This window comes from Onychostruthus taczanowskii, unplaced genomic scaffold, assembly GCF_017590055.1.
Source record: "Onychostruthus taczanowskii isolate IOZ18803 unplaced genomic scaffold, ASM1759005v1 scaffold5, whole genome shotgun sequence".
NCBI classification, from domain to species: Eukaryota; Metazoa; Chordata; class Aves; order Passeriformes; family Passeridae; genus Onychostruthus; species Onychostruthus taczanowskii.
The window spans coordinates 15,215,407-15,227,473 of NW_024502568.1; the positions used below are offsets into that span (position 1 = coordinate 15,215,407).

The 12,067-nt window shown below is 41.5% G+C and overlaps 1 protein-coding gene across 8 annotated transcripts in view; it reads left to right on the forward strand.

Moving 5' to 3' along the window:
• Window positions 1-12,067, forward strand: part of TACC2 (transforming acidic coiled-coil containing protein 2) — a 130,179-nt gene that overhangs the window by 108,048 nt on the left and 10,064 nt on the right. For 5 of the 8 annotated variants that reach the window (XM_041415628.1, XM_041415635.1, XM_041415629.1 and 2 more), the window contains 6 exons: window positions 604-719; window positions 1,481-1,652; window positions 1,775-1,915; window positions 2,834-2,914; window positions 8,938-9,081; window positions 9,775-9,851. In XM_041415628.1, the coding sequence (XP_041271562.1) occupies window positions 604-719; window positions 1,481-1,652; window positions 1,775-1,915; window positions 2,834-2,914; window positions 8,938-9,081; window positions 9,775-9,851 (731 nt within the window). The remainder of the gene's footprint in view (window positions 1-603; window positions 720-1,480; window positions 1,653-1,774; window positions 1,916-2,833; window positions 2,915-8,937; window positions 9,082-9,774; window positions 9,852-12,067) is intronic. The other 3 variants (XM_041415631.1, XM_041415632.1, XM_041415633.1) reach the window with 3 other exon arrangements.

Below are 12,067 nucleotides of genomic sequence, written 5' to 3' on the forward strand. Positions count from 1 at the left end.
ATTATTTTATTTCTAAGCTAGCATCACAGTAGTTCTCTCTGGAGATTCAAAGCCAATCAGTATTTCCAGCAGTGCTGTCTACACCAACTGCTGGACTCCTAAAGAAACTGGGAGTAAAAGTTTGAAGAAGCTGGAGGGAATCAGGAGAGAAACAGAATTAGTGTGAAGTCTGGAGTGCAGCACTGTACTTTAAAACTTGTTTCACCTTCTTTTTAATCATGGATTTGATTGCCTGACTGGATCCAATGAGGGGATATCCACTGGGGATGTTAGGAAAATCACTCAGGTGGTGCTTAAACCAATGAGAATATTCACTGGATATTTTAGTAACACACTCAGCCAAGGGATGCCTCCTGCCTGACAGAACCAGAAATCTGATTAACCCCAAACTGGGAGAAGAAGAGCCACTACAAAGAATGAACTGTTTAGGTTTTGTCCTTTAATGGTTTCTTCCTGGGAGGATCCATCTCAGTATCAGCATTACAACCCTGTATTATTAGTTTTCTGTCAACTCATTTGCTCACTAAAGGCTTCAGTGACCTGAATTAGCTTTAATGGAGAATGGCTGAATTGCTTAATGAGTTTCTCTTTCCCTGTGGCCAGCAGGATGACAGCACCCCGAAGAAGCAGTCCTTGTACCTAATGTTTGATGCCCAGCAGGAGAGCCCAGTGAAATCACCTCCCATCAGATTGTCTGACTCCACAACCCCCTGCTCAGGGTAGGTCACTGTGAGCAGTGCAGAGCCTGTCAGGGGAGTGGGTTACCCTCAGAGCACGTACACAGGAACTTCTTCCTCTCTCTGCCTCTGTGCTGCCAAGTTATTTGTTTAAAAATAGATCCCCATCTGTGTACACATATGATAGAGAACAGAGGGCAAAGAGACACAAGTTTCAGGATGGAATAAGGGCATGTATTTCTCCTTCACGTTCTAACTAAATAGTCACAGTGGCAACTGTTCTACTGGGTCGTGGCCTCCTACTTAAAGCTTTTTTCCTCAGATACCTCCTCCTTAAAGCTTTTTCACATTAATCTAGAAATCTGTTAATTGCAGTTTTTCACTTGGTTTTCCCTGGATACATTTTCTGAACAAGGGCTCTTGTTCATAAGACCAGGATGTGGGAGTTTGTTTACTTCCAATAATTTTGCTTGTTAAGGACATCTGTTCTTATTAGTAAGAGTTGTGTTTTGGGAGAGAGGTGGGTCACAGTGAGAAAGGGGTAAAAAGGCAAGTGAAAAATACTGAAGAAATGTGACATTTCTGATGGAACTTGTTTTATTTTGATGTCTCCAGTGCATTGTTCTGAAAGGATATTGCAAAGTGTTACGAGATACAATGATGTAAATTTGAGTTGAAACAACGTGTGTATAAATATATTTTTATATATACACATACACATGAAAGTAATGAAGAGGACTTGCTCGGCTGTTACCAGAAGCAGAACTGTGAAGCCTGAAAACATGTACACAATCTTTTTCCAGGTCAAGTTTTGAAGACCCTGAAGCCCAGCAGTCGTCTGGCATGAAAATACCACACCCAGCTTCCCGAGTCCTCGCTGCCAGCCAGGAGGCACATTTACAGTCCCCTGACAAGGCCAAGCAGAAGGACCTGGAGCCCATGACTCTAGGAACAACTCCAGAGGCTATTGAAATCGTGAGTCCTGTATGATAAGAGTTTGGGAATCATTTTCCTCCAGAAATTTTGCATTTTGCTTTTGGCCCGAATAACTTGGGCAAAGTCTCTCTTGCTTATTCAGCCTCCTCTTTACCCTTCAGACATCTCCTGAAGACTCCTTTGTCTCTGCTGATGCTCTTCTCAATAGGATATCTAAGAAAGCCTCAATATGTGATCAGCCTGAATATCTAGATCCTGACCTAGCAGAAAAGAACCCCCCAGTATTTGCTCAGAAACTTCAGGTTTGTAGCAGAAATATAAATGTCACTTTTCTTTCTGTTTGTCCATACACAGGCAAAGGAATGCTTTGTCTCATCTGAGAGGGGTGGAGGGAGGATTGGAGGGGATGTGGAAAAGAATTAAAATAATTATTTAATTCTTTCCAAAGTAACTCTCCCCTCTCGAAGACTTGAGGAAAAAAAGATATTTTCATTTAACTCATGTAATGCATATAATACATAACCTTAAATTTCATCAACACCTCTCCTATGTACCTCTAATGTATGTATTTTCCAGAAGTCTTTTCAAAGCAATTTTTTTTTTTAAGCTTGAGCACAGGACTTGATGTGTGGAGAGTTGTCTTGACACCTGGCCTTAGTAAGTCTGTATGTATAGATTAATTTTTTGAGATTCAGGACCTAATTCTGCTGAAATGAAAATCAGGCTTTGTTTTTCTTGTAATTTCTCTAATGCAGAATTTGGCATGGTTTCTTCTAGGAAAAGCAAATGGGTCTGCAGAGCAGTTCTGTATGTCAGGACATATTTTCTGGAATATTCACAGTGAAATTTTAAAAGAGCAGAGGTTGAACTAAGACCAACATGTGGCATAAATTCACGTAAAATGGAAATGAAAGGAAAGGAGTCTGTGATAAAACAGCTTTAGCTTCAAAAATAATTTCTTTTACATGAAGTATTGTTCATACTGATCACCTAATAAAAATTATTTTTCTGTACAGCTACCTCAAAACTAACCAAGCCCTGGAGTTTTGCATCGCTGTCCTCACCACGAGAGGAATTTGGGGTGTCTGTCACCCAGGAATTGTCCAATTACACGTTAAAATTTAACAACCCATTTTTGAGTGTGTCAAACATTTCTTACCATGTTCTTACCACATTTTTTTCCCTGTGGGGGACTCCCCCCCTACCAAACCCTTGGACAGGAGGAGCTAGAGTTTGCTGCCATGAGGATAGAAGCTCTGAAGTTAGCCAGGCAGATTGCCCTCTCCTCCCTGCGCTCCAAGGTACCTGCTTTGTGCCTGCCCTGTGTGTGTGAGTGTGCACAGCCCGAGTGCTGCTTGTCCTGGGGGGACACCAGGAGCATGCTGGCAGCAGAGCTGACACAGAAATGCTGTCACCCCACTCACACCCCAATTAACAACAGGCAAGAAGCAGCAGCGTTCTTTCCGCGGGAGATGGATTCTGCAGACCAGGTGGTGTTTGTCATTTCTCTGAAGCAAGATTTGTCCTAAAATGTTTGATGGTGAAGAGTACCAGGCCTGCTTTGGCCATAAGGACATTCTGTGTTCTGCTGGTATTTTCAGCCTGAAGTCAGACACCTTTGACCCTCAGTGTTTGGAAGTGAGGAAATCAGTCGACCTTGCCCTCAGGCATCTGAAGAAAGGGACTGCAGCAGAGTTGGAAGGGCTACAGAGCTCCCAAGGAGAAAAGGCATCATCACAATGTGTCTTTATTCATAAAGATCTAAATGTTATTTTTCTCATTGCTACTTCCAGGTCCTGCTGGCTAGTTGTGCCTCACAGTGATGCTTTGCTCTGCTGTAGGGATGCCCGTGGAACTCACAGTGTTTGGAAAGCCAAAAAAGTCATTCCATAAATATTGGTGGCTTTCTTGGGAAAGGGTATCAGCTGAATGGGATGGCAGTGTCCTGCTGCAGTGAGACATTTCATTCCAAGTGAGGAGAATGTGCTTCTGACGTGTCCTTCTCTAGTGACCTTCCTCTTGTACTGTCCATTAATAGGTCAGCAGAAAGTCTTTTGCCCAGTGCTGAATTGTCTGGAGTTCATTGCATCTCAACAGCATTTGGGCTGGTTTCAGGGTAGAATTTCTTGGTGCTTTAAAGATCAGCTATTAAGTAGCTACTTCATAAAAGTAAAGATTTTTTTAAGGTTAACTGTACTCCTCTGAAAAAACAATGATCATATTTGATTTATTTCACATAACTTAAATAGCCTACAAGGCACCTTTTTTTTGCTGTGCACATATATTTACTGAGGTAAACACATTCCTCACAGATTTAAGAGTATTTTAGACTATGTGGTTACAATATTTTATTTAATTAAGAAAAACATGCTGTTGTCTTCATTACTAGGACTAACCAAGCTGAAACCTGTAATGAGGAGCATAAAGCACAAAGGAGGAAAAACGAAAATAATTTTCCTGTGTGTGACTGTGTCCCCTTGCTCTCCTGTCCTGAGTGTCAGGTGTTGGAAGAGAATGAGGTGTGATCCTCTCTACCTCCTTATTCTCTCTCAAATTCCTTGTCCTCCCAACACTTTGCTGGAACATGCAGGATTCAAGACATAATATTACATAGAGGCTCTTCATGGGTTATACAGAAAACTTCTGCTTAACATCTGCATTTCTGCAACCAGACAACTGTTCAGAAACCCCACAAATTGTACTATTTTAGACTGACGAGAATGCACTTGTGTGTTTGTGAACACTTGTGAGTTACCCAGGGGAGACTGTGAGCTACAGAAGTTTTACAGAATGTGGAGTTACATTTTAAAGATGCTGTTCAGCATCATCACAGCACCTTGTTTTGTTGGAACAAGTTTGGAACTCCTCAGAACTTAGAAATGGGGAATGGATTTAATGTGACTTTAGATAAAATGTCATTAATCTGTGTAGCAAAGATAACAAAATGAAAAGCAGAGGTGAGGAGAGAAAAACAGGCAAATCTACCCCCTCTGACAGAGAACTGGCAGCAGTTATTGATGATGGCAAAGCCCCATGTCGGTCCAGGCACAGCAATGCTTGTAGACCAACACCATGGGTGTCATGTTAGGCTGGGAAGGACTTCTGTCCTTGCATAGCTTTGCTATTTCAGTGTTAAATTAGCCTGTGATGACACCCCTTGTGACCTACAGTGACTGATGGCCTGGATTAAGTAGAACAGAAACCAGCAGATGACTGCAGTGACTTAAATTTGGATGCTCCTGGCAGAATTCCCTTCTGGATGGCTGGCCTCTGTTATTTTCTGAATGCTGTATAATTAGATTTAACATTTGCTAAATGATGACTGGATGGGTAACAAGAATAGCATGATAAATAAAGACAGAAGCACTTGTTATGACAAATTAGATCACCTAAAATAAAGATTAAATATAAACACTTTCTGCTAGCACTAGGAGTGAGAATAAGGACGTGCAGTTTGTTGTTCTCAGGCAGAGGAGAGTTATTTGGCCACTCCCAAATTTCTTGTCACAGACTTAAACTACAGCAGGCCCAGTCACCCACTTTTACATTGCCAAGTATTTCTTTCTTCCACTGCTGAGGTGAATTAACTCTTTTCTGTTGAACAGTCTCCATTTGGATGCTGTGAGATAATTTTTTACCTGGTGCAGCTTGAGTGGGGTTTGTGTCCAGCACCCTGTGGGTGCTGAAGTAATGGAGAGTAGGGTGCTGAGATAGGATCCAAGGAAAATAGAAACTGAAAGGAAAGGCATGGGCAAAAATGGGATTAGTGCATTACAGCTGTGTGGGCCTCTCATGGTAGTGGAGGAGGATTATTTCCTTCAAACAGCAATGCCATTGATTTTAGCAAAACTGTACAGGAAGAAAACTTCTGCTTGGGTTTTCCTTGGCTTTCCATGTATTTGTAAGCACAAGTAGGTTTCACTTTGCCTGAATTGACCTCTCTGCTCACACATCAATTAGAAGAGTCCATAATTCCATGCACACCCAGGCAGCATTTCTAGGGCTTGGAAAGGGCAGCCTCATTTTCATCAGGGCTAAACACACATTCCTCTAACTGCTGTGATAAAAACTAGTTTTCATTTTCATTCCATTTCTCTATTTCCTTCCTCTCTGACCTCCTGGAAGTGTGATAACTGCAGCTGGTTAATAGATGTGCATTTGTTTCCCTTCTGGTCAGATATCTGGTTTCTGTGAAAGGTGCTGGGAAGAGAAGCGTGTTGAGCTCTCAAATATTTACACTAAGATTGCAGTGACCTACATTTTGTAGTAATTCCCCTGAAGACTCTAATCTTTCTGTGCGAGGTTTAGTGACTTACAAATCCCTGTGATGATTATTACCCCAATTAACTGCTTACCTTCTCAGCAATTGGGTGTTAAAGCATTATTATTGGGTTATTTTGGGTAACGGCATCATCCTGTTGGTCAGGTGCTGTTATTTTCTCAGGGTAGGAATATTTTGCTGACAGCAAATAACAGTTACTGAGTTATGCATCAGTTAGGAGCTGTGTAAAATTGGCTTTTGAAGTAAAACCATGATGGCTTTTACTGGTTACTCCTGCCAGAGAGCCCAGCTGTGACTTGTGCAGGGTGTTTCCAGCGTTAGGGCAACACTGGTTGGACCACACCACAAGCATTTCTGATCAGTAGTTAAATTTCAAGTGTTTTTATGGTCATTTTTGGAAATTTTAAGCTGTTCTGCATGTCATTATTGCTATTGTTTTGTGCAATTTCCTCAAATGCAAAGAGAGCTAGAGAAAACATAACTGTATTAATGATCTGTTGTGCACTATATAAAAATACCTATAAGTACATATTAAAGGCTCTAAATATCTTTTTCTTTAAAAATTGTCATCCTCCCAGCAGTTACTTTGACGTGTTTTTATACAAGCTTGAAAAATGTTTCTGTTTCTTCTTGGCACAATGAATATTTTCCATCAATCTCTTTATGAGATCCAGCAAATTAAGCTGCAGGAGGCTTTTGAAATGTGACAGATGCAGTTCAACAGATCGATCTGAGGGGTGGCCTTTCTTTAGAGGACAGCTTTGATGATCTAATGGCTCTTTTTTATCTCTCAGTTATTCCTACTTTGTGATTAAGGAGGGAGTAAAGAACCTTTCTTTTTTGTATTTATGCATTTACAGAGGTGTCTGAGCTTGTATCCCAGGTGGATTTTTTTCCTAACAAAATGTTGTTTTACACTGGGAGATGCTTTTAGAGCACAGGCTATGCAGTTTTGACAGATCTTGGAATGGTTTTTCATCTGGTAGGAAAATCCACTGAGTTTGAGCTCTTAATTCTGCTGGAACTGATCATTGTTTTGGGTGTTCATGTTAAAGGTAGCAAAACCAGAGAAAGGATAGCCTGCTCCATAAATCCTAGAAGAGTCAATTGACTCCTAGGTGTAAAAACAAAAAATACCAAGCAAATTAGTGAGAGCCTCCTGTAAATGAAGATGCAGTGAGGTGTTCTGTAAGTACTGTTTAGGTTATTCTTGTTCTAATTAAATTTTCTTGCATAGTCTTTTAATGTTGTTAGTGTTTCTTCATGTTCTTTACAGAATCCAGACAATGCACACAGGTCCTGTGTGCATTGTGTACAATTTTTATACAGCTTCTTCAGTCAGGTGTGATACAAGAACTCACAGGGGATTACAACAAAATTAACATTGGGTTTGGATGCTTTCTGTGATGCTGGGAAGTGTCAGAAGAACTCTGAGGAAGTGAATGTTTTATGGAATAGCATCTGGCAAAATTTCCTTTACCAGTGTTGAGACAAGAATATGTGATGTTGAAATTAATGAGGACTGAACCTTGATCCAGACATTATCTACTCCTTTCACACTCCTGTGCTTCAGTCACTAGAGCATGACTCTGCAATTTTCTTTAAAAAATACAAACAAAACAACACCACACCACCCTCTTTTGCAACAAAATAGAAGAAAATAATTATTTTCTCTTTTATGTAAAAAAATAATTTAAATACTCTTGATTACTACTCATAATTATTGCAGACAAAGCCTAAAGACATTACAGCCTACAGCATTAGTGAACTTGAAGGAACAGAATACGTTGTTTTATGCACAAATTAACAGGTAAACTGGAAAAATACATTATCCCCTTTTCAGCAGCAAGGAAATGCTACACCAGGAAGACAGGATTTGAATATCCATTTCCATCAGTGGATGGAAAAAGGCAGTAATTACTGCAGACAAAGCCTAAAGACTTAGCTACAGCATTAGTGAACTTGAAGGAACAGAATACGTTGTTTTATGCACAAATTAACAGGTAAACTGGAAAAATACATTATCCCCTTTTCAGCAGCAAGGAAATGCTACACCAGGAAGACAGGATTTGAATATCCATTTCCATCAGTGGATGGAAAAAGGCATTGATCAACCTGACTTTCCTCCCCACTCGTGGTCCAGCCCTTGTGGTGGGGGCTTGGGAGTGCCCAGAGCAGCTGGGGCTGCCCCTGGATCCCTGGCAGTGCCCATGGCCAGGCTGGACAGGGCTTGGAGCAGCCTGGGACAGTGGAAGGTGTCCCTGCCATGGCAGGGGTGGCACTGGATGGGATTTAAGGTCTTTTCCATCCCAAACCATTCTGGGTTCTGTGGACTATCCTTTGTAGTCTCCTCAGTTTTAATGTGCTGTAGCTTGGGTTGTTAGCATTGCGAGTTGTTTGTGAGACGTCTCCTGCATCTCAGTGTCACGTTCCTGTTCTTTGCTCTCCTCATTTCACATGCTGCTCTCCCTCATTTAATCTGGGCTGCTGACATGAGCAAAATTGACAGCTGCAAAAAAAGCCTCATTTAACTGACTAATCGCATGCTGGACACCAGTGGGGCAGCAGTGTCACCTGCATAGTTGCACTTCTTATATGTGGTATTTTTATGATAGATACCATGTATTGACAGGCCAGACCTAAGAAAGTGAGCTGTCCTCTTGCTTCTGGTTTCTTGATTTATTTTTATGGAAGCAGAATTCCCCTTAACAAGCTTTCTGCCTTCAAATCTGATTCTTCCTGCTGATGTGCATTTCTTGTGGATGTTGTGGTGAAAAGCAGTACATTTTCTAAGATAAGTCTTTAAAATATTAATAGCAAAGTGCTGTCTTTATTTTCTCTCTGCAAAGGTAATATGACTCTCCTGGTACTTCTTATGGATCCTAAATGTATATTTTATGATTGCTGAATTCAGAGCTCCTTGTCTGTGTTGTAATTTGGAGGTGCACAGAACTCTAGCCCTAGCACCAACCACACCCAGAAAACCCATGAGGTAAACACCTATTTACTGGTTCGTTTCTTTGTATTTAAAAACCCACACAGAGAGAACCTGCTATCCCAGCAGATGTTTCCATCTCCAAAAGTGCTCTGTACTCCCGCATCGGCACCTCAGATGCAGAAAGCACCACGGCTCTGCTCTACCCCCAGCAGGACCTGGACTCTACACTGCGGCTGGCCAGAGCAGAGGTAACTGCTTCCACAACCTGGGGAAGGAAAAACCTGCCCCTTGTTGTTCCCTTCTTGCCTGTTGTCTCCCAAATGTTGTGTGTTGTGATCACTTGTTCCGTTCTTGAAACCATCCTCAGCCACGCTAAAGCGAAAGGTGCAAGTTTGTTGTGATAAGGCACAAAATGATGACACAGACACTGCTGCTCTCGAGGGGAACAAAAAAGAAGAAGAACTTTATTTTCTGACTCTAACATTTATAGTTTTCTAAAGGTGACAGTGGATTGGAGGGTGACAGTGCCACCTCTCCAATGCCACTGGACAGACCAAGGGTCTATCAATTCTCTCCACTTCCATGAAAGAATGCAAAACATAGGTTATTTACAGAACTGTGTGTGAGAAAGTTTGTTGAAAGAATGTAAACATCAGAAGGCTTAACAAAGTCTTACAAAATCAGGGCGACACAAGTTTTACTTGTTTTACAGATGGGAAAAGCAGATATGATATAAAAATAAATCTGTACGGTTTTAAACCTCAGGTGTACGCTGTGCATCTTGCCATGGCTATGTAATTATATAAAAATGGTAAGCTGCTTGAAATAGGAATAAAATTATGTATTTTACAAAGCTATTGCATCATATTAGTGTGGCTAGCAATAGCTATGAAAAAATGAGTGTAATCCAGTGGGGTTTTCCCCTGTGTTTTCTGTTTCAGATTGTGGCCAAGGAAAGGGAAGTATCTGAGTGGAAAGAGAAATATGAAGAAAGCAGAAGGGAAGTGATGGAAATGAGGTGGGTTATTATCTTGATCACTGTGTCAGAGATCCTCATCTCAGCTTGACAACAGAGTACCATGCTCATACAATTGTTTTGCTTTGCTGAATTTTCTTCATCATTTTTAACTTAAGGCTTTGCACTGATGATGAACTGATACTTTATGGTGGGCACCACTGTTCAGAGTAATCATTGAAAACTTCTGTGTTGCTGATGTCATTCACACCCTCAGAATACAGGGATAAGGGAGGTTTTACTCCAGGTTGATGTCAGGGAAGGATTTCCTCTGGTTTGTGTGTGAATTCTCACTAGGATTGCATAGTGCAGTTCCTGTTGCAGACTGGATGAGTGGCCTGCAGAGCTGGCAGGGGGGTGCACCTTAAATGCACATTAAATTCACTTCAGTTCTGCTTGCAAAAAGGAAGGAATGTAGGAAAGAACATGCAGGTCTGCAGTAGTACAGGCTGCCTCCAGGACATCATTGTAAGGTTGTTCAACAATAGAAATCAAACCAGTGTCAGTAGGAAAGCATTTCTTGCAAAGAAATTCTGGACTATCAATGTTGGCTTTCAGGAAGATTCTACACCCTTTTCTTTGAACTAAGATGATTTTTTAATTGCTGCACACACTAAGGTTGACTTTAGTTAAGCAATAGTTCTCTTGGCTTTTGCTCTCTTGTTCCCTTTGAGAGCTGACAGAAGGACCCAGAGCTTTTCAGTTTGTTCTGGTTGTATTTGTTCTATTTCTGTGCCAACCTTCCTATGTTACATTAAATATCTGTACTCTGGAACATGGTTTTGACCTTCCTTTCCAGCCCAGGTCCTACCACTTGCAAGGATGACAAATAAATCCCTGTAGAGGATGATGTGAGCAGTGCTGCTCAAAGAAGCACTGATGCCTTCCATTCAGTCAGTTGAAAAACCTTTCAACCTTTCAGCTTTGCTTTTTTTTTTTTTTTTTTTTTTTTTTTTTCCGGTTGGTAGGGCCATAAAGAGGACAAAGCAGTGGGCTTGGCTTGCTCATTGATCTGAATCTGAGAAAGCCATCAATTGCAAAAGAGTGTATAAAATATTTCATGGAGTCTTTAAAGTTAATTATTTTCTATCTTGAAAAAATGGTCCCCCTCTTAACTCATAAAGAAAAGGAAACTGTCACATTATTTTAGCATCCCTCCTTTAAGTAGTAATTTACAGTCACTTCTGAGACTGAATTTTCTTTAAAATCCCTTCTGTTCTAGCACCAGCCTCTTCCCAAAATGAGGAGTTTCAGTGATTTACAGCTAAACTCTGTATCTAGTGATGACCTACATAAGCAATTGCTTGTATCCAGGAAAACTGTGCTTAGGGAGGGAGAGTAGAAGGGAGCTGCAGTGCAGAGCTCCACAAACGCTTGCATGGATGCCAGGAATTGCACATGGCAGATTGGAATAGCAGCAGCACGGGGCTTTGAGCCAAAGCATCTTAAGAGAAGCATCTGCAAAAGGCAAGGGCAGCCTCTTTATTTCTTTTTTGCCACCTCCCAGTGCCCAGCTGAGTTCTCTCACCTCCCTTGTGCTCGGCTGGGATGGGGAACAAAGCCCTGGCATCACCCTGAAATGCTTAATGAGGAGCAACAGAACGGAGTGGCTGTGAGCAGTCAAACCCAGGGAGCCAAGCAAGGAGGGAACAAAATGAGGGATTGTGAGGAATGTCTCAGTGTGCAGCTCACACTCAAGTGTGGTGTTTGGTCTGTTCTGTGTAGGGGTGCACGTGTCTGCTGGCTGCCAGTGGGCACTGCCAGCCTTTTCCCTCATGGAAGGAGAGCCAGGGGTGACACAGAGCAGCTGGCACACCGTGGTTCTGCACCTTCATCTTCCACACAGTAATTTCCTTGTGTGTGTCTCCACCCTCCATAAAAAAAACAACAAACCTGATTTGAAAAAAAAACCCACAATAACCAAGCCAGATTTCCCACAGGCACATGCCTGGAACGCGTGGATGAAAGGAAAAAATCTGGCTAATATTGTCACAAAGTGATAAATATGCATACGTGCACCAAGCAAGATTTCTCTTGGAAGTTTAAATGTTCAAGCAGTCCCTGTGTGGTAAATTAGAGATGCAGCAATGAGAATATGACATAATGATAAGCAGGGAGTGAAGGGATTATTTAGAGTTGGAAGCACAAAAGCATCACTTCCCAGAGAAGGAGAAGCAATGCTCCTGTACCCATGCCCTGCATAGTGTAGCTGGAACATC